Source organism: Gekko japonicus, unplaced genomic scaffold (genome assembly GCF_001447785.1).
Source record: "Gekko japonicus isolate JY-2015 unplaced genomic scaffold, Gekko_japonicus_V1.1 scaffold278, whole genome shotgun sequence".
In the NCBI taxonomy this organism is placed as follows: domain Eukaryota; kingdom Metazoa; phylum Chordata; class Lepidosauria; order Squamata; family Gekkonidae; genus Gekko; species Gekko japonicus.
This window is the reverse complement of record NW_015169783.1, coordinates 765,218-786,747: the sequence shown is the minus strand read 5'-3', so window position 1 is coordinate 786,747 and position 21,530 is coordinate 765,218. Positions and strand designations below refer to the sequence as shown.

Genomic DNA, 21,530 nt, shown 5'->3' with positions numbered 1-21,530 from the left:
GAAGGTAACAGTGTTCCGTGCGCCTTGGTGTTTAGTCATGCCGGCCACATGACCACGGAAACGTCTTCAGACAGCGCTGGCTCTTCGACTTTGATACGGAGATGAGCACCGCAACCCTAGAGTCGGACTCGATTGGCTTTTGAGCAAGGGAACCTTTACCTTTACTGCCTTACAGCCATTGCTACAGTGCTAGCCCACACACCACAGTAGCCAACCATAACTCTTTGTACCCGTTGTAATGTTTGACTCGTGTATATATTTCCCCCATAGGAATTAACATAAAGAAAATGTAATTGCAGTAACGACAGTCCTTTCCGCATCTGCCTGCCACTCCAGATTTTCTCAGTGTGGAGGCAATTTAAGTCACAGCAAAACAGCATTCCAAATAACCTGGGGCCACAGCAGGCTGAAACCCGGCTGACTTCTGAAGGGAGGTCATATAATGCAGAAGGGGGGGGGGGGAGAGACCCGCAATAAAAAGAAGAAGAGATTGGATTTATACCCCGCCCTTCACTACCCAAAGGTATTTCAGAGCGGCTTACAAACTCCTTTCCCTTCCCCTCCCCACAACAGACACCCCTGTGAGCAGAGTTCCCTCTAAGCTGAGTTCGTGTGAGCTAGCTCACAGTTTTTTAGCCTCTGGCTCACACAGTTTTGTCTCAGCTCGGGGAGGATGGCTCCAGAGCAAACTAATTGATGCAGCAGCGAAATAACTCGCTCACAACTTTAATGCCAGTAGCTCACAAAGTAGAATTTTTGCTCACAAGACTCCACAGCTTAGAGGGAACATTGCCTGTGAGGTTGGTGGGGCTGAGAGAACTCTTGACAGAAACTGCTCTTTTTCAAGAACAGCTGTGCCAGAGTTATTGCTTGCCCAAGGTCATCCAGCCAGGTGCAAGTGGAGGAGTGGGGAATCAAACCCGGTTCTCCCAGATTAGAGTCCGCGCACTTAACCACTACACCAAACTGGTTGAACTCAATTTTAGTGCGGAATGGGAGGGAAACCTGGATTAAAAAGAAGGTTGAATTTGATTTTAGAGCAGAATTGCTTGGAGAACACAGATTAAACATAGATCTCCAAGCAGAATTGCTTGGAGGACATAGATTAAAAGCAGAGTGCTGAAAGGGACACAGTCACGCAAGTTCCCAAGAGAATTGCAAAGGACACAGTTCACACTCCTGGGTCCAATGTGTGAAGGAAAAGAGCAATTCCCCAAAGCAGAGATATATCTACGATCTAGGCTTCTGAAGTTCCCCCTCCATATTTGTTTTACGATTGCACAAAGTGGCCTTGCAAAAATGCATTTATTCCCTGCAACCCATACTGCCTTAGGGAGGGGGCAGGCATATTTTCCACCCTGAGAATTCCCTTTTATAAGACTCAGAGTGCTTCAAGAATGCCTGGCACCAGAGTACGTTTTGCGAACTAATATTTAAAATTAATTAATGCATGCTCCTAACTGCATTTAAAATAAAAACAACTAAGCCGCCGGGGCTGGACATTTCTAAGGCACACGCTACATGAGTAGGGCTTGAGGCTTGCACGGAATGCGTGAGGAGCGCACTGAACAATTAGGGGTGGGAAGGCTCCATGGTGGGGTCTTAACTCAGTTGTTGTGGTCAATCACAGCAGTGTCTGTGGATTAGCAGGTTTAGACAATCCAGACGCATGCAGCAGTTGGCCCCCAGCCTGCCACGGACCTGGGGATTAAAGGTTCGACAACAGACATGTGCTGCATTCTTGGACACCCTCTGGTCTCCCCACTGTCCTAGTTCCTCTTGTTTTATAGGTCACGTACAACCAGGAGCCTACATTTTAGAAAGAGAGAGAGAGAGAGAACAACAACAGATGCATCCCACTCCTGGGCTACTCTTATAAGGGAGATTTGATGGGGGTGGAAAGAGCTTTCATGTCACGGCTGATTTATGGCAACCAGTGCTCCCTCTAAGCTGAGTTAGTGTGAGTGAGCTAGCTCACAGTTTTTTAGCCTCCAGCTCACACATTTTGTCTTAGCTCAGGAAGGATGGCTCCAGAGCAAACTAATTTATGCAGGAGCCAAATCGCTCACTCACAGCTTTAATGCCAGTAGCTCACAAAGCAGACTTTTTGATCACAAGACTCCACAGCCTAGAGGGAGTATTGATGGCATTGGGCTCTTTTTGTAGCAGGTACTCATTTGCATATTAAGCAACACACCCCTAATGTAGCCAATCCTCCAAGAGCTTATAGTAGCTCCTGTAAGAAGAGCTCTGTAAGCTCTTAGAGGATTGGCTACATTAGGGGTGTGTGGCCTAATATGCAAAGGAGTTCCTGCTACAAAAAGAGCCCACCCGCAGGGTTTTCAAGGCAAGAGGTATTCAGAGGTGGCTTTGCCATTGCCTGCCTCTGCGTAGCAACCCTTGATGTCCTGGGTGGTCTCCCATCCAAGTACTAACCAGGGCCGACCACGCGTAGGTTCCGAGATCTGATAAGATCAGCCTAGACTGGCCCATCCAGTAATAAACAGTTACTTTCCCGTTTCTCCTTTTCGTAATGGGCACTCATGTGCACTATTCAAACATTCATGTTTATGCACTCGTAGGAATTCCATGTCCAGCATTATCTATAGCGAGAGATCGATCAGGCACTAACGAGTATTGGTTCCCTTGGGATGAAAGTTACCTAGGGTTGCCTGGTCCAGGTTGGGAAATGCCTGGAGATTTGGGGGTGGGACCTGGGGAGGACAGGGACCTCAGTGGTGTACAGTGCCATAAAGTCCAGCCTCCAGAGCATCCATTTTTTTCCCAGGGGGATGGATCTCTGCCATCTGGAGATGAGCTGTGATTCCAGGGGATCCCCAGGTCCCACCTGGAGGCTGGCATCCCTAAAACTGTGGAGCAAAGTTTTCATTGAGCATGTTTCCACCAGAGAAGCCCTTTTTGCCGGGCTGGGGAACCACAGGACCCAGATGTGAGCAGCAACCAACAGCTGGCAAGGGTGGAGATCCCCAGCCCCTAATCATCATCCCCCAGCAATTGGCAGTACAAGTTTCCACAGCCAATCCACATGCAAAAGAACCTCCTCAGGAAACAGGAAACCTTCTCAGGAAACAATCCATATGCAAAAGAACCTCCACAGGAAACAGCCAATCCATATACAAAAGAACCTCCTCAGGAAAGCTCCTCCATTAGCATGTTTCACAACCTGGGGAACTCCCACGAGATAATGACTCAGCCCTACCCCATCTTCCTGAGTAGATATAAATTACCTGCCTACCATTTTTCTTCTCACTTTGACGCAGAGAGTACTCCACCTTTCTGTGTTATACCTCTGAGGATGCCAGTCACAGCTACTGGTGAAACGTCAGGTACAACAATGCCAAGACCACGGCCATATAGCCCGAAAAATCTACAACAGCTAATTTCTGGGTTTTTGTTTTGCCAGACCCCAAAAGTTACTAGAACATCTGATAAAAGCAGTGTAGTTTTTAAAACAAGCCGTGTATTTTCTCTGCAGCCAGCATCAGAGTACAGAGGGCGAAAATACAGTCCTGCACTCTCATCTTGGAACACCATCTCCCCCTCGTTGAGAATCAGTGTGGTGTAGTGGAGGACAAGGATCTAGGCGAATAAAGTTCGAATCCCTGCTCTGCTGTAAAAACTCACTAGGTGATCTTGGGCCAGTCAAACACCCTCAGCCTAACCTGAGGTTGAAGAAGAAGAAGGAAGAGGAAGGAAGGAAGAAGCTAATGGATTTATACCCCACCCTTCACTACCCGAAGGAGTCTCAGAGTGGTTTGTTTATTTATTTATTTATTTATTTATTAATCAGATTTATACCCCACCCTCCCCCGTAGGGCTCAGGGCGGCTAACAAGGCAAGAAATCTTGCAACAATAAAAACATATATCATATAGTTTAAAACACATGTACAGTTTAAAAGCCAATCACAATAAAAATTAAATTTAAAGTGCTCATTGATCTTCTTTACCAAGGATCTAGGCGAATAAAGTTCGAATTTACAATCTCCTTTCCCTTCCCCTGCCCACAACAGACACCCTGTGAGGTAGGTGGGGCTGAGAGAACCCTTCCAAGAACTGCCCTTGAGAATATGGCTCAGAGAGTACGGTGACTGTCCCAAGGTCACCCAGCTGACTTCATGTGGAGAAGTGGATAATCAAACCCCATTCTCCCAAATCAGAGTCTGCGCTCTTAACCAGTACACCAAATTGGCTCTCTATATAAGCTGCTTTTGGGGCCCCCAGCTGGGGAGCAAGGTGGGGTTTCATTGAAGTAGCTAACAAAATAAGGCCTCTTCCACATGGTGACAAGTCTCCATGGCTTAACCATTCTTACTAGTGTTGCATATTGGCCACAGGACTTCCACATGGGTGGGCTGCCCACATTTCCCCTGTCCCAGTGCCCATGGTCGCCACAATTTTTTCTGATGACTTTTTTAAAAAAAATGGTAATTGAGGAACCAAAATACCATTGTACTGATATATCAATATAGCAATTGCCAAAGAAAAAGAACATTTAGAGAGTGTCCGTTGGTGGTGTGTGGGGGGTGGCTATTGCAGTGACTGTGGGCAGGGAAAACGGCGCCAATGGGTCATTTCGGGGGGGAACGCGGGGGATCGCAGTTCCCCCGGGTGAGGTACGGGGGGAGGGGCACATGACGAAGCCCCGCCCCCTGCTTCCGGCCGCCCCGCTTCCAGCCCTCATTCAGCCAGGAGGAGGCAGGAGAAGAGGGAGGGTAAGTTGCTTCCTCCCCGCTTCTCCCCACCCCTGCCTGCCTGGGGCCAGGGAGGGCCTTCGCGGGGCTTCCTCGCACTCCTGCCGGCCTTGCAGGTCCACCGCCGGGCCCCTGATGTCAGGGGGTGTGGCATATGCTAATGAGTTATGCTAATGAGTCCCCCTAGCTCTTTTTCTACGAAATGACCCCTGGCTGTGATCTTTCCCAAACATCACAACAAAGCAGGCTTGGGAAATATCACAGAAGAGGCAGGGGACACCCAGGAGATGCATGATGGCACCACAATGCTGTGGGGAAGCAGAAGAAACCGCCCCCCCCCATCTATCTGTTTGCCTGCCTACCTACCTACCTAAAGGTTTCCCTTGCTCGAAAGCCAGTCGAATCTGACTCTAGGGTTGCGGTGCTCATCTCCGTTCCGAAGCCGAAGAGCCAGCGCTCTCCGAAGACTTTTCCATGGTCATGTGGCCGGCATGACTAAATAACAAGGCCCACGGAATGCTGTTACCTTCCTATCGAAGCAGTACCCATTTATCTACTTGCAATTTCTTGCTTTCGAACTGCTAGGTTGGCAGGAGCTGGGGCCAGGGATGGGAGCTCACTCCGTCACGCGGCACTCAAGTCTCGAACTGCCGAGCTACTGGCCTTCCGGTCTGCAGCTCAGTGTCTTAACCTCTGAGCCACCGCGGCCCTGAAAAACACTTGTGGGTGCTAGGAAAGGTGCCGGCGGGCACCACGTTGAAAACCTCTGGGTTAAGTAGGTCTTAGGCAAGAAGGGCATGCATTTACAAAAGACCTGCTGTTCCATTCTAGTCTAGACCTTCAGAAGTTTTTTTTTTTTTTTTTGGCAATTCAAAAACCAACTGGGCAAGTGGGGTGACAAGAATAATACAGATTGCTTTATTTCTGCTAACCAAAGGATATGTATGACTATCACACAGAACATTCCAGGTGTTCTAGCTTTTCCCCATGTAACCTTATCATAATATTAATCTGTTTTTCCCGCATGCTTACCTCCCTGGCGTAAATTTACACAGAGAACATTACCACTGCATTCTGCAAGTACTCTGCTGTACTGTCATATGATTATATATAGTCTTCTCTTTGGGGATTCAGAATTGCTTAGTGGCGCTTACGTCTGCTGAGAGTCCTATTATGTCTCATTAAAATTCCAAACCACAGCAAGTCGAGAGTTACGAAACAGTTGACATTTGGTGTGATTGGTATTACTGCATGCCAACAGATTAAACAGGAAGATTTCTAGAATTCTGTGAATTAGGAAACAGCTTAACTGGGGGGGGGGGAGAGAAAAAGACTTACGAAACCAGAAGTATAGTCTGGGGTGTGTGAAAAAGAAGAAACTGGCAGAAGATAACGCACGCAGTTTCTATTAATATTAGTGACAACCTTCAGGAAAACCTAGAAACTGACCACAGAAAGACTCCCTAAAGGTTTTTCCAGACTGTCAGTTTTTTCAGCCATTAATGCCACTTTGCTCTTCTTGAAGCAAACAAGTAACGTAATGCTTACAGTCCAGACATCCTTCTTGAACATCGGACTTCTGCTGTGGATGAGCCATATTTTCCCAAATGGACGTTTTGTTCCAGGAAAACGCAGTTCTCCTCAACCCACCTAGATAGCAGAACTCACTGGCTACTGGAATTATTTTATCTATGTATTTTCTAGGAAGAAGGCCCGTTGTGAGAATGAAGACAACAAGCTCTAGAAAGGAGCCCACACTGGTGTCCCAGCGCGACGCATCTCTACTGGCCTCGGGTAGGGAGTGCCGCCTTCAGCTGCTGAGCGAGTGCCGGGGCCCGTGGAGGTCGTGGATGTCGGCCTCGTCCCCTTCCGTGGTCGCCGTCTCCTCCATGGGGGCGGGCCATGGGAAGCGCATAGAAGTGCTCCCTGTAGAATCAACGCACAGTCTGTCCCACTTGGAAGGGGGCCGTAGCCGCCTCACGCTGTGAAAGGAAGTTGGCTGGGGCAGCCAGTACCTCTCATCCCCTCGGGGGGGGGGGACCCACGGATTCCCTGGGTGGTGGCACAGCACAGGGCAGGGCTCGAGCATCTCGTACCAGAGAGCGGTGGGCCCGGTGAAGGGGGGGAGGGTGGTGTTTCCGGGCTGGGCTCGGAGGTGGGGTGTGGGGGAGCATTGCCGTCGTGACATTGCAAGGGAAGCCTCTCCCCAACAGGCCTGGTGTGGCTGACGTGGCCGTCGGCCCTTCCCTGGCCGTGACTGGCACCAGCAGCAGTGGCCGTGTGTCGTGGGCTTGCCTTCAGAGCAGAGGTGGCAGGGGACCCCACAGTGAGCACTGGGTGGGCTCCCCTGGAGCCGGAGGTCTGTCTTCCCCTGGCCCTGGGTGGGACCATGGACTGTCTCCCAGTGGGGCCGTGGACTGTCTCGCAGGCGCAGACCGTGTTGCTGCGCGGCGCTTGAGGTGCTGCCAGAGGTTCTCCGACACTCGGGCCCACGCTTCTGAGGGGGCTGTACCTCCACAGGGTGGGAGGGCGGAGAGAAGGAGAAGTGGGCAGGAGGGGGCTGTCAGTGGTGCTCCTCCACCGTCCGTGTTTTGGCCTTTTGCCCCGCCCCCTCCCTCCCTCCCAGTGGGTCTCCGTAGCCTCCGGCCAGGGGAGCATCCTTTGCCGGCTCGCTGCAGACTGAGGGCGAGACGGTGGCCGGCGGCTGTGTGGGCAGGACTGAGTCAAGCAGCGAGGGAATGCAGCCAGGGGATTGGCAGACCTCCTGCGTGACAAGCCTGGAAGCCAAAGGCTGTGGGGGCATGTGGAATGTTGAGGCAAGAGGGACACGAAAACTCAGATATAGTAAGGAGAGATTGGATTTATATCCCGTTCACTCATGTGAGCATGGCTTCCAAGCACCGTGGACATCTACTTGCCTGTGAGGACACCATCACTCTACCATTAGCAGTGGTATCCAGTGCCATCAAGTCACATCCGACTTAAGGCAACCCTGTAGGGTTTTCAAGGCAACAGAACAGCAGAGGTGGTTCGTCATTGCTGCCTCTGCACAGCAACCCTGGACTTTCCTGGTGGTCTCCCATCCAAGTACTAACCAGGGCCGACCCTGCTTAGCTTCCGAGATCTGACAAGATCAGGCTAGCCTGGGCCATCCAGATCAAGGCCCTCCACCAGTAGGACCTCTAAAACATTGATTATCTCCTCCTTCTTAGAAGGGGTTCCTCACTTGTGACCAGTGTTCCCTCTAAGCTGAGTTGGTGTGAGCTAGCTCACAGTTTTTTAGCCTCTGGCTCACAGATTTTTGTCTCAGCTCAGGAAGGAGGGCTCCAGGGCAAACTAATTTATGAAGCAACCTAATGGCTGGCTCACAACTTTAATGCCCATAGCTCACAAAGTAGGATTTTTGCTCACAAGACTCCACAGCTTAGAGGGAGCATTGCTTGTGACCTGCTTACTTTTACTAAAACAGGCTCATGGGCTCAAGTAATGACTCTCCTTTAATTGTTTATACTCAGGAATGATCATTCTCTGATGTTGTAATCAACCTTAAAACAAAAAAATACGCATAATGCGCCTTCAGTGATGCCTCGTCTTAAAAAGCACCCCAGAGTTCCATGGAGAGCTTCTTGAGAGGAAAAACTGAGGAGGCCGGGGAAAGGCCAAGTCCTGTGCTCACCTACATCTTGACCTATATGTGGGTGGCCTGTTGAACAGGAGACAAAGAAAGCCTGAACTTCCCGGAAGCAAATGCCATTCGGTCAACAATGGCTGTCATCTGAGCCATCGGCACTTCTATCAATCTAGCAATACGCTACAAGGATCAATGATCACCATCACGAACTGTATTACACCATACTACGTATTATACAGGAGCTGCGGTGGCTCAAGTGGTTAAGACGCTGAACTGCAGGCTGTGGAAGGTCGAGACCCGGGTGTGCCGCATGACGGAGTGAGCTCCCGTCTCTAGTTCCAGCTCCTGCCAACCTAGCAGTTCAAAAGCAAGAAATTGCAAGTAGATAAATAGGTACCACTTCGGTGGGAAGGTAACAGCGTTCCGTGTGCCTTGGTGTTTAGTCATGCCGGCCACATGACCACGGAAACATCTTCGGACAGCGCTGGCTCTTCGGCTTTGAAACGGAGATGAGCACCGCAACCCTAGAGTCGGATTCGACTGGCTTTCGAGCAAGGGAACCTTTACCTTTACATATTATACAATGGAAGCTTATTAAGATAGTGTTTGGTCTGAAGTATTTCCTGGCCCTAATGATCATTTGTTGTGTTTTGTAACTCACCCGGGCAAGTCCTTTGGAGATCACAGACAGTCAGCTGTGCCCATTGGCTGAACACAAAGGAAAAGCCGCTGTTCACTCGACATATGTAGAAGCCAGTGTCGTCTGCGTTTGCTTGGTTGAACACCAGCTCTGGAGAATTCCCATGTGGAATCTATGTTGCACAGGGAAGGGGCGGGGGGGGAAACGCTTAGCACAAACCATAATATAAAATAAAGGACAAAGATTTTTCTATATGAGAGCTGTGGTCAAACCCACTGGTAAGGAAAACGAGACTATGAAGCCCAGAAATGGTTCAGATGAATACTGATCGTCACATTTCGTCACACCATTCCTTAGAGCATCATGGTGTTATCCTATTGTTACTCTGTCTTTGGGGTAGGTCTGTGGTTCAGGGGTACAGCATCTGTTTCATATGCAGAATGTACCAGGTACAATCAATCCCTGGCATCTTTAGAAGGTGATGTGAAAGACTTAGACGTGAGACCCTGGAGAGCCGCTGTCAGACAACGTAGACAATACTGGCCTTGACAGACCAAGGGTTTGACTTGGTCTTGATGATAGACCAAAGGTTCAACTACAAAGGAGGAGGAGGAGGAGGAGGAGATTGGATTTATACCCCACCCTTCACTACCCAAAGGAGTCTCAGAGTAGTTTGCAATCTCCTTCCCTTCCTCTTCCCCCAACAGACACCCTGTGAGGTAGGTGGGGCTGAGAGAGCCAGTTTGGTGTAGTGGTTAAGTGTGCGGACTCTAATCTGGGAGAACCCGGTTTGATTTCCCACTCCTCCACTTGCCCCTGCTGATGTGACCTTGGGTCAGTCACAAGCTCTGGCACAGCTGTTCCTGAAAGAGCAGTTTGTGTCAGAGCTCTCTCAGCCCCACCCACCTCACAGGGTGTCTGTTGTGGGGAGGGGAAGGGAAAGGAGTTTGTAAGCCGCTCTGAGACTCCAAGTGAAGGGCGGGGTATAAATCCAAACTCTTCTTCTCTTTTGAGGACTGTCCTTGAGAGAACAGCTCTGAAAGAACTGTGACTAACCCAAGGTCACTCTAGCAGCTCCATGTGGACGAGTGGGGAATCAAACCCAGTTCTCCCAGATTAGAGTCCATGCTCTAAACCACTACACCAAACTGGCTCTCCATCCTCAAAGCAGCAAGTGACAGCAAGTGACCCTGATATTTCAGCAATTGCACTGGCTACCAATCCACTCCCAAGCCCAAGTCAAGGTGCTAGTTTTGACCTTTAAAGCCCTACATGGCTTGAGATCAGAGTATCTGAAGGACCATCTTGTGCCAGATGTCCCTGCCCAGGAATTAAGATCACTGGGAGAGGATTATGGAACAACCTCCTCAGGGAAATGCATCCGGCCCCCTCACGTTTGATCTTTAGGAAGCAGTTGAAAATGGTTTTCTTTAGAACTGCACTTAGTTGTTTACCAGCAGTCCTGAGCTGTGATTTTGAATTTTGGTTTCAGCCGCCCTGAGCCTATTGGGGAGGGCGGGGTATAAATTTGAAAAATAAATAAATAAATAAATTTTTAATGTAATCTACTGTATTTTATTAATACTGTAAGCCAACTTGGGCTCTGTAAGGGTAGCTAATAAACATTTTAAATAAATAAACGCTTCCATGTTTATGTGCGGGTAGATTAAGCTGCGTTCCGTGCGCCTTGGTGTTTAGTCATGCCGGCCACATGACCACGGAAACGTCTTCGGGGAGCGCTGGCTCTTCGGCTTTGAAACGGAGATGAGCACCGCAACCCTAGAGTCGGATTCGACTGGCTTTCGAGCAAGGGAACCTTTACCTTTACCTTTAGATTAAGCTGTAAGAAGCTGCTTTGATGAAGGTCATCCAGTGAAATTCGAGGATGAGCAGAGTTATGGAACAATTTGGACATTGTAGGTACTACATCACACGGGGGGGGGGGGGGGACACTAAGAAATTTCTAAAACAAGTCCTCTGACTTAATGTGGTTTAGTACATCATGCTGGACTTGAATCTGAAGTCATACCACCACAAATCGATTGATTAATTATCATACGGCATTGTGTGTAGTATAGCCGGGAGATCCAAAGACTGTCTGGCAGCCTCAAGTTCTAGCTTTTTTGCGGCGAGCTAGACTTATTTTCTCTCAAGAGCTGTTCTCTCAGAGCTCTCAGCCCCTCCTACCTCACAGGGTGACTGTTGTGGGGAGAGGAATTTGTGAGCCACTCTGAGACTCCAAGGGAAGGGCAGGGTAGAAATCCAACTCCTCCTCTTCTTCTACTTCTACTTCATTATTTTGGGGGGCTGAGAGAGCTCTGAGAGAGCTGTGACTGACCCAAGGTCACCCAGCTGGCTCCATGTGGAGGAGTGGGGAATCGAACCCAGATCCCCAGATTAGAGTCCTCCATTCAATCGCTACACCAAACTGCCTCTCCTATACCACCACAAAGACATACATTTATTAGTTAGCTAATCTTCCTCATCAAGGAAATGGCAAAGCTGTGAAGACCATCAGATAGGTTGGTGTTACTTGCTCATATTTTTTTACTTCCTTTGCTCAGCGCTTGCAATGGCTTAAGCCCCAGGCCTAACCTCGCTTTACCACATTTTATGCAATTGCACTGGCATAACTACTGACATCCCTCACCCTACCAGTGTAGACTTTCTGGGCATCAGGTTTTTAAAATGCTACGGAAATACTAATATTCTAAAGCCTTTAAATAAAACTGAGCTCAAGGTATTGAGAGGAAGGGCTGCAGCTCTGTGGAAGAACCTCTGCTTGGCATGCAGAAGGTCCCCGGTTCAATCCCTGGCATCTCCAGTCAAAAAAGGAGCAGGCAGTAGGTGATGGTGCAAAACCTCCACCTGAGACCCTGGACAGCTGCTGTCAGTCTGAGCAGACAATACCCACCTTGGTGGACCAGTGATCTGCTTCTGTATAAGGGAGCTTCATGTGCATTTATGTGTGTATTTCAGGACATTCTCCATGATTTTTTTCCTAGCAATCAATTATTCCCTCAAAAAGCATATTACAGCATTGGAAAAAGTGCAGAAAAGGGCAACTAGAATGATAAAAGGGTTGGAACACTTTCCCTATGAAGAAAGGTTAAAGCACGTGGGGCTCTTCAGCTTGGAGAAACGACGACTGAGGGGTGACATGATCCAGGTTTACAAGATTATGCATGGGATAGAGCAGGTAGAGAAAGAAGTACTTTTCTCCCTTTCTCACAATATGAGAACTCATGGGCACTCAATGAAATTTCTGAGCAGTTGGGTTAGAACGGATAAAAGGAAGTACTTCTTCACCCAAATAGTGATTAACACATGGAATTCACTGCCACAGGAGGTGGCGGCGGCTACAAGCATGGACGACCTCAAGAGGGAATTGGATAAACATATGGAGCAAAGATCCATCAGTGGCTATTAGCCACAAGCTATAGATAGGAACTCTCAGTCTGGGGCAAGTGATGCTCTATATTCTTGGTGTTTGGGTTGGCAACAGTGGGAGGGCTTCTAGTGTCCTGGCCCCACTGCTGGACCTCCTGATGGCACCTGGTATTTTTTTTGGCCACTGTGTGACAGAGTGTTGGACTGGATGGGCCATTGGCCTGATCCAACATTGGCTTCTCTTATGTTCTTATGTTTCTAATACTCATGATCAATAAGGGAGGGAAATACTCAAATAGTCATTGGTATTACATCCTCTGTAAAGGACTCCACATGGCTAGCTTGTTAGTTCAGAAACTGTCTTCTCTTTGACTGATCCTTGTGAAGATTTCCTAGACATTTTATTAGAAACACAGCCAGAAAAACAATTCAGCATGTTGACTGAAGGTCAACACCCAGTTAAACTTTTAACAATAGCTACAGTCATCATTTTCTAAGGAAGGGGGGAATCGTGTTACGGCACAACAGGCCTTGGATAAAGAGAGGCAGAAATGGGCACAGACCTCTGAACAGAAGAGCAATTGACTGCGATCTGACAGCAAATCAGGTTTTGGAAGGGCAGTCTGCAGGCAATTGCTTTTTAAAGCCTTAACTAACTGGAGGCCACAGTACAATCTCCGGACCTGCCACAGCATCTGGATGTTAGTGATTTATAACCGACATTTGGATGGCCTTATAGATTTGGGCGTCATTTACCAGACAGAAACTCACTCACTCCCTAGTAAAACAGATCGGCAGAATTTGAATACTTAACTCTTTCTTTGGAAGGCGGGTTTTAAGCTGCCAAAACAATGTAGGGAAGTGATTTCAAAAATAATTTGGGAGCATTCCATGTTTAAAGAAATAAAATACACTTTCGCAGTAGCCGACTCTGAGTTTTCAGCCAAAAGCAGCTACACAAAACAAGGGAAAAAACCAGTCCATTGGACTACTTGAAGGAGGGTTTTTGCAGATACTGTGGACCACAAAAAGGCAAATTAAGTGGGTTCTAGATCAAATCCAGCCTGAACTCTCCCTAGAAGGTCAAATAACTAAAGTATTTTGATCACATCACGAGAAGACCAGAGTCACTGGAGAAGAGAACAATGCTAGGAGAAGTTGGAAGGCAGCAGGAAAAAAGGAAGACCCAACATGAGATGGATGGACTCAATCCAGGATGGAAGCACCAGCCCTCAGTTTGCAAGACCTGAGCAAGGCTATTAATAATAGGAAATTGGGGGGGGGGGTCATTAATTCATAGGGTCACCATAAATTAGAAGCAAACTGACAGCACATAACCAATGCTCCCTCTAAGCTGTGGAGTCTTGTGAGCAAAAATTCTACTTTGTGAGCTGCTGGCATTAAAGTTGTGAGCAAGCGATTTGGCTACTGCATAAATTAGTTTGCTCTGGAGCTACCCTTCCTGAGTCAAGACAAAAATGTGCGAGCCAGAGGCTAAAAAATTGTGAGCTAGCTCACACTAACTCAGCTTAGAGGAAACACTGCCCATAACACACACACTCTTCCCATACAACATGATGACTGCAATTCACCTTGATCCCTAATTTGATGTAATGGTTAGGAGCGCGGACTCTAATCTGGGAGAACAGGGTTTGATTCCCCACTCCTTCACATGAAGAGAAGAAGAGAGAGATTGGATTTATACCCCGCCCTTCACTTGGAGTCTCAGAGCGGCTTACAACCCCCTCTCCCTTCCCCTCCCCACAACAGACACCCTGTGAGGTGGGTGGGGCTGAGAGAACTCTGACACAAACTGCTCTTTCAGGAACAGCTGTGCCAGAGCTTGTGACGGACCCAAGGTCACATCAGCAGGTGCAAATGGAGGAGTGGGGAATCAAACCCGGTTCTCCCAGATTAGAGTCCGCACGCTTAACCACTACACCGAACTGGCTCTCTGGTGCGACCTCGGATAAGTCATGGCTCTCTCAGAGCTGTTTTCGAAAGAGCAGTTCTCAAGAGAGCTCTCTCAGCCCCACCTACCTCACAGGATGTCTGTTGTGGGGAGGGGAAGGGAAAGGCGATTATAAGCCGCTCTGAGACTCCTTCGGGTAGTGAAGGGCGGGGTACAATCCCAATCTCTTCTTCTTCGTCTTGATCAAAGCTACCAGTATGATTCAGAAGATATAGTAGACGGATATCTCAAAATGTCCATGAGCTCTGAGAAGCACCTTCACCCCTACGGATTTATTTCCCATTTTGAAATTTACAATTTTGCTCCAGCCTTTATCGATACATCCAGCACCCTTCGAGAACTTTCCAACGTGGTTACCTCTTTTTCTTGCTTAAACCACTGATAATGTAGAAGTGGATGCCCAGTTGCCAAGCAGTTCAGCTTCACCGTCTGCCCAGAGAACACAGCCTGGGATTCTGGTTCTACAACTATCTTTATACCTACAAAAAAAAAAAGGAGAGGGAAGGAAAGGAAAGGAGCTGTATAATAATGAATGATTAAAGCCTGTATACTTGATGGGTCTTTACCATTAAAGTAATATGAAGGAGGAGGAGGAGGAGGAGGAGGAGGAGGAAGAGGAGGAGGAGGAGGAGGGGGAGATGGGTGTAATCCCCCGCCATGCAAGTCTTGCAATCTCCCTTCCTCTCCCCACAACAGACACTCTGTGAGGTAGATGTGGTTGAGAGAGCTCTCCAGAGAACGGCCCTTGAGAGAATAGCTCTGAAAGAACTTATGACTGACCCAAGGTCACACCAGCAAAACTAAAGCCGGTTCTCCCGGATTAGAGTCCGCACCACCAACCACTACACCAAACTGGCTCTATTCAATAGTTTAGTTTGATATCAGCCATAGCAATAAGCAAAAGAGAAAGGGAGGCTTCTGAATAGTTTAAATAAATAAAAATACAAAAGGTAGTTTCAAAGGGTAGCTGTGTTGGTCTGCTGCAGAAGAGCTGGATTCGAGTCCAGCAGCACCTCAGGGGGCAGCTACATTTTCAAGGCATAAGTGTTCAAGAGTCAAAGAGCTGTGACCCTCAAAAGCTTTTACCCCGGAAATCTTGCTAGTCTCTAAGGTGCTAATGAACTCAAATCTAGCTGTTCCATGTGCCCTTAGAACCTCCTAGGACCCACAAATCCATTCATGGACTAAAGAATCCCAATCTACCTGTTCTTGTATCTCTCATTCTGCATTCGGTTTCTATAAACTTTTTGCTGTCATGCTACAACAGGAGTCAATTTGGTGTAGTGGTTCGGAGCGCGGACTCTAATCTGGAAGAACCGGGTTTGATTCTCCACTCCTCCACATGCAGCTGCTGGCATCACCTTGGGTCAGTCACAAGTTCTCTCAGAGATGTTCTCTCAAGAGCAGTCCTCGAAAGAGCTCTCTCAGCCCCACCTACCTCACAGGGTGTCTGTTGTGGGGAAGGGGAAGGAGATTGTAAACCACTGTAAGACTCTGAGTGAAGGGCGGGGTATAAATCTAGTCCCCTCCCCCACTTCTTCTCCTCCTCCTTCCTAACACTTGCAAAAGTTAGTTTCCAGGATTAACAACACAGGGACTTTGTCTCAATGTCCTCAAAACATCCATATAAAACTACCAGCTTGGAATTGAAAACCAATGGAGCAGAACTAATTAGCCAGGTGCATTCCTCTTTGCATGCCGTTATAAATCTTGTGGGAGACCATCGCTAAGATCTTAAACCAACATTGGTACAATAACGAAGACTTTGACCTTCCGTTTACAGACTGCATGAACTGGTGGCATTTAAGCTCTACTTGCTCTTTCAGAAAACAGGGAAGGTTACGGAACTCACATTTTATAGTTCTAATTATGGTTCTCACACACACTGATATATCAAAACTGACAGCTCTGTGACAGAATTGTCATAAACTGAGGCTACCGTACTTTGCTCACATTATGAGAAGAAGCGAGTCACTGGAAAAGACAATAATGCTAGGGAAAGTGGAAAGCAGCAGGAAAAAAGGAAGACCCAACGTGAAATGGATTGATCACTCAGTGAAGGAAGCCGCAGCCTTCAGTTTGCAAGACCTGAGCCAGGCTGATAATGATACAATGTTTTGGAGGAGATTAATTCATATTTCTATTTATTTATTATATTATGTTTATAAATCGCCCAAGAAGGAGCCAGCCATAAGTTGGAGGTGACTTGACAGCACTTAACACTCATACAACTGTAATGGCCTTTAGTAAAGGTAAAGGTTCCCTTGCTCAAAAGCCAGTCGAATCCGACTCTAGGGTTGCGGTGCTCATCTCCGTTTCAAAGCCGAAGAGCCAGCGCTGTCCGAAGACGTTTCGTGGTCATGTGGCCGGCATGACTAAACACCAAGGCACACGGAACGCTGTTACCTTCCCACCGAAGTGGTACCTATTTATCTACTTGCAATTTCTTGCTTTCGAACTGCTAGGTTGGCAGGAGCAGGAACTAGAGATGGGAGCTCACTCCGTCATGCGGCACACCCGGGTCTCCAACTGCTGAACGACTGACCTTCCACAGCCTGCAGTTCAGCGTCTTAACCACTTGAGCCACCGCAGCTCCTAATGGCCTTTGGCCCTACACAATAAATACGACCTACCTATCTACCTTAACGGGAAACCAAATTGGTCACATCATCACACCCTGCTCCTCTATTTTATGTGTGAGGTAGGTTAGGCTGAGAGAGAGAGTGACTGGCCTAAGGTTACCCAGCAAGCTTCCATGGCAGCGTGCGGATTCGAACCTGGGTCTCCCAGCACCTAGTCTAATACTTCACCCACTACACCAACCACAGCACAGCCCGCCTCAAAGAGAATGTTCAGTCAAAGACACAGAGAAGTGGCTTTATCATGAAAACTCAAAACTTACTTGGAGGAGTGAGGCACTGGAGAGCCTCACTGTGCTCGAGTGCCTGTAGCAGCTCTCTGAGGTCCAACACGGTGCAGCCCCTTTCGCCCAAGAGTTGAAGGAGACTCCTGCTGGGACTTCCATCAGGCTCCAGTACTTGGAGAGAACACTGCTCCAGCTCCTTAGGACTGCAAAGAAATCATAACACTTCCAGGTGGGAAAAAGAGAAGCCGAGAAGTACATTTTTATATAAATAGGCACCGGCCAATTACGGAAATAAAAACCAATTCTCTCTCAGCGACAGGCTTCCACAAAAAAAGTGTTCCTTTGCCAAGAAATACCACTAAACCAAGCACACAACTGTGAGCTTCGCAGCTATTTATACAAAAAAAGTTCCTCCACGCAACTTCTTGGTTCCTTTTAACAAAGGCACACCAGCATGACAAAGTAAGTAAGCAAGAAGGGTACCTGCAATGAATCACAGGGACCGGGGAAACCTCTGCCCGGAACCCTGATGGAGAGTACTGGAGAACTCAAAAGCTTACTGTCAGGTCTCACGAAGTCAACGGAGTCACCCTTGTAGAAAGGATAACTTTATTTGACAGACATGAGTCACTGAACAGATTCTCTGTTTAGAATAACCAGGGACCACAGAGCAGACAAGCATAAAGCACATTCAAAATGGTTACAGCCAATGATTATAATTCCCACTCGAGCCAAAAAGCCTCTTTTGCGCGGCTACTTTCCTGGGAACCAAACGGCCAGGTTATTATTACTACAAAGCCTTTCTCACAGTTTCCCCTCATTAGAAGTGAAGCACAGAATACTCCACTCCAACACCTGTGACCTTGGGACAGATAACCAAGCAGCAAATAATTTCTTGCAAGCAGGCAGTGTCTAGGCATGCGCATGGGTACAGAAGCGCTGCTCCCCGTGGGGTGGGGAAAGACTACGTTGCGTGCACAATGTATCAGAGCATACACAGAATATGATCAGGAACCTAAAAGAACATTTGGCAGCTTGCTGACACTTACACACTGTATTGTGAGTTTTCTGGTTGGTTTTAATAAGTATTATTACATGGATTTTGTGATGGGCCAATGCATTCGTCCTCAGGGCAGTTCCAGTGAATCATCACCCACATCTGAGGCAGTCAGCCTGGTCCGTTTACCAGCTTATTCCCCCCATCAAATATCCCCCCCACTTCAGCAGCTTTAGTCACTTTTATAGGGAGGGTAAGTTTGCAATCCCACCCACGCCCCTACGCAGGGGTACACCCCACAGTGGGACATCCTTCCCAGGTTAAAAGGCATAGGACTGACTGAGCCAGAAGACAACTGGAAACTTTGCATGGGCTGGAGGGAGTGGACAAAGATAACCTTTCCTCCTTCTCCCAAATCCTAGAACTTGAGGGCGTCCGATGAAACTGATCGGAAGTAGGTTCAGGGGAAGTTTTTCATAGCTGCTGTAATAAGCTTTCAGAAGGGCAGTCGTTTTGGATCTATCGCACTTTGAAAAACAGGCACCTGGAAGACTAATAAATTTCTATTAAGAACGTAAGAAGAGCTCTGCTGCATCAGGCTAGTGGTCCATCTAGCCCAGCATTCTGTCTCACACACTGGCCAACCAGTTACTCTGGGACGCCAACAACAAGGCATAGAGGCCGAGGCCTTCCCCTGATGTTGCTTCCTGGCATTGGGATTCAGAGGATTAGTGCCTATGAACATGATGGTTCCTCTCAGTCACCATGGCTAGTAGTATCTAATCCCCTTTTCAAGCTGTTCATTCCTGCGGCCATCACTACATCCTCTGGCAGCGAATCCCACATTTTAATCACTCTCTGTGTAAAGAAGAATCTCCTTTTGTCCGTCCTGAACCTACTGCCCATCAGCTTCATTGGATGCCCCCGAGTTCTTGGATTTTAGGAGAGAGAGAAAAAGCTCTCTTTGTCAACTCTCCCCATCTCAATGCATAATTTTATAAACCTCTTAGTTTTCAAAACTGAAAAGTCCCATATTCTTTAGCCTTTCCTCATAGGGAAGGTGCTCCAACCCCCGAATCATCTTGGTTGCCCCTCCTCTGTACTTTTTTCCAGCTCTGCCATGTCCTTTTTGAGATATGGTGACCAGAACTGTACACAGGACTCCAATTGAGGCTGCACCATAGATCTATACAGGGGCACTACAATATTGGCCATTTTATTATCAATCCCTTTCCTAATAATCCCTAACACATTCCCCTTTTCACCACTGCAGCATGTTGAGTGGACACTTTCACTGAGCTATCAACTAGGACCCTGAGATCTTTTCCCCTCTTTGTCTCAGCTAGTTCAGGCCAGATTAGCCTATTAGCTTATCCCAGCACAAGCTTTTGTGAACTTCTCCAGACACAACAAGTGAATCCTCACTGGGCAGTCACTTTATATAAGGGGCATGGAAACAAAAATAAGGATCGAGAGAAAGCAGGAAGGTGAGAGTGAAACACAACTGTGGCTGCGGTCACACGGAGCATTAGCCGCGCTACAGAGACGGAAGATAGGCGGATTTTCCGGGCGCGATCACAGCGCCACATCTGGGAAGCGTAGAGCTCCCGTGGCGAGCCCAAGGCTTCCCGCCGAAGATGCGGGGTAAAAAACTAGTACGTCCAAGGTACTAGTTTCTGGAAACCGCAGGGCAAGGGCGGGCGCCTGATCGCGTTTCCGGTGGTAGGTCATGGCATCCGGCACCCGCCCATGTCCTGTTGCTAAAAGGTTTTTTTCCCCAAGTCTCCACGGGATGCACACAAGCACCCAACAGCGCATGCACACACACACACTTCGTTTAAAAACAAACAACACAGCCTCCTCCTCTTTTCCGTACCCCCCCCACTCCTGGCTCGGCCTGCTCGAGAGAAACTCTCTGCACCGGGCGGCAGAGGGGGAGGTGCAGGCGTGGCGGGAGGGCGGCCTGGCTGAAGCTCCTCCTGGAGGGGACCGGATGCCGCTTCTTTGCCATGAGGCAGGATTGTCCTGTGATTGGCACCTCCCCCTTAACCATGGGACCTCAACAGGAGGTCTGATCGTGCAGCCGTGCCGTTATTTTGCTCCGGGGCAAACAGCCACGCTTCCCCCCGCATTTTCCTGCCTGTGTATGTTTAACAGCTAACCAAAAAAAAAAAAGAAAACACAAAAAACCATTCACCAGACGCTTCAAATGAGTTGAACAAAGTTTGAGTCCAGTGGCACCTTTAAGACCAACAAAGTTTTATTCAAGGTATAAGCATTTGTGTGCTTTTGAATAAAACTTCTGCTTGCCTAAAACTTTGTTGGTCTTAAAGGTGCCTGACTGGACTCAACCTTTGTTCTACTGCTTCAGACCAACACGGCTACCCCACCTGAACCTATCTTCAAACTAGTTAACATCTGTAATAGGTGCGAATTGCAGGGTATGTTAAGATACTATCCGTGATGAATGAGAAAACACAAGTCTTTGTTCAAGACAGAGGAACAGTTGTGGGAAATCTCTTAACCAACCCTAACTTAATAGATTCTTGCTGGAGAGGTTGTTGTTATTACTACTACTACTACTACTAACAACAGAGTTGCCACTTTGTTTTTCTGGCAAGGTTCTTGTGCCTCTGGGCCTTCAGCAAACTCCCTCACCCCAAGCAGATAAAACTTCACCTGTGCACCTTCTGCAACTGTTCCAGAGGCAGAAGAACCCTGGCCTTGTGGAGCCAAAATCTCTTAACCAGTCCTAATTTAAGAGATTCTTCCTGGGACGTTTTGTTTGCTTGTTTGCTTTAAAGAACAACAGAGTTGCCACCTTGCTTTCTGGCAAGGCTCTCGTCCCTCCCCAGACCATCAGCAGACAAACTCCCTCACTCCCAGGCAGATAACCGCTTCACCAGTTGAATTTCTGCTCTGCAGCTGTTCCAGAGGGAGAGGAAACCCCCGGGCTGGCTGAAGCCGAAGGCATCAACATCAAACCTTCCCATGAATGCTTTAAAGTGAAACCGTCCCGCGACCAGGCGGATTTCACGGCTGCAGACAGGGTTGCCAGCCTCCAGGTGGGGCTTGGAGGTCTCCTGGACTTACAACTGATCTTCAGACGACAGAGAGGTCGTAGAGGAAAACGGCTGCCTTATACCCTGCTGAGGTTCCCCCCACCCCAAACCCGCCACCCTCAGGCTCCCTCCCCTAAATCTCCAAGGGATTTCTCAATCCAGGTTTGGCAACCGCGGCGGCAGGGGAGGCGACGAAGACCCCCGTGGCCCCCGGAAGACGCCCCCGCCCCCCCCCCCGCGGCGCTGAGGCTCCAGCTCC

The 21,530-nt window shown here is 48.3% G+C and overlaps 1 protein-coding gene across 1 annotated transcript in view; it reads right to left on the bottom strand.

The window, feature by feature from the left end:
* Positions 1–21,202, bottom strand: part of MALT1 (MALT1 paracaspase) — a 74,877-nt gene extending 53,675 nt beyond the window's left edge. The window contains exons 1-4 of the mRNA XM_015416848.1: positions 21,090–21,202; positions 17,249–17,415; positions 14,704–14,825; positions 9,006–9,156 (exon numbers count right to left, since the gene is read on the bottom strand). Coding sequence (XP_015272334.1) covers positions 9,006–9,156; positions 14,704–14,825; positions 17,249–17,415; positions 21,090–21,202 — 553 coding nt within the window. The remainder of the gene's footprint in view (positions 1–9,005; positions 9,157–14,703; positions 14,826–17,248; positions 17,416–21,089) is intronic.
* Between the last annotated feature and the right edge of the window lie 328 nt (positions 21,203–21,530).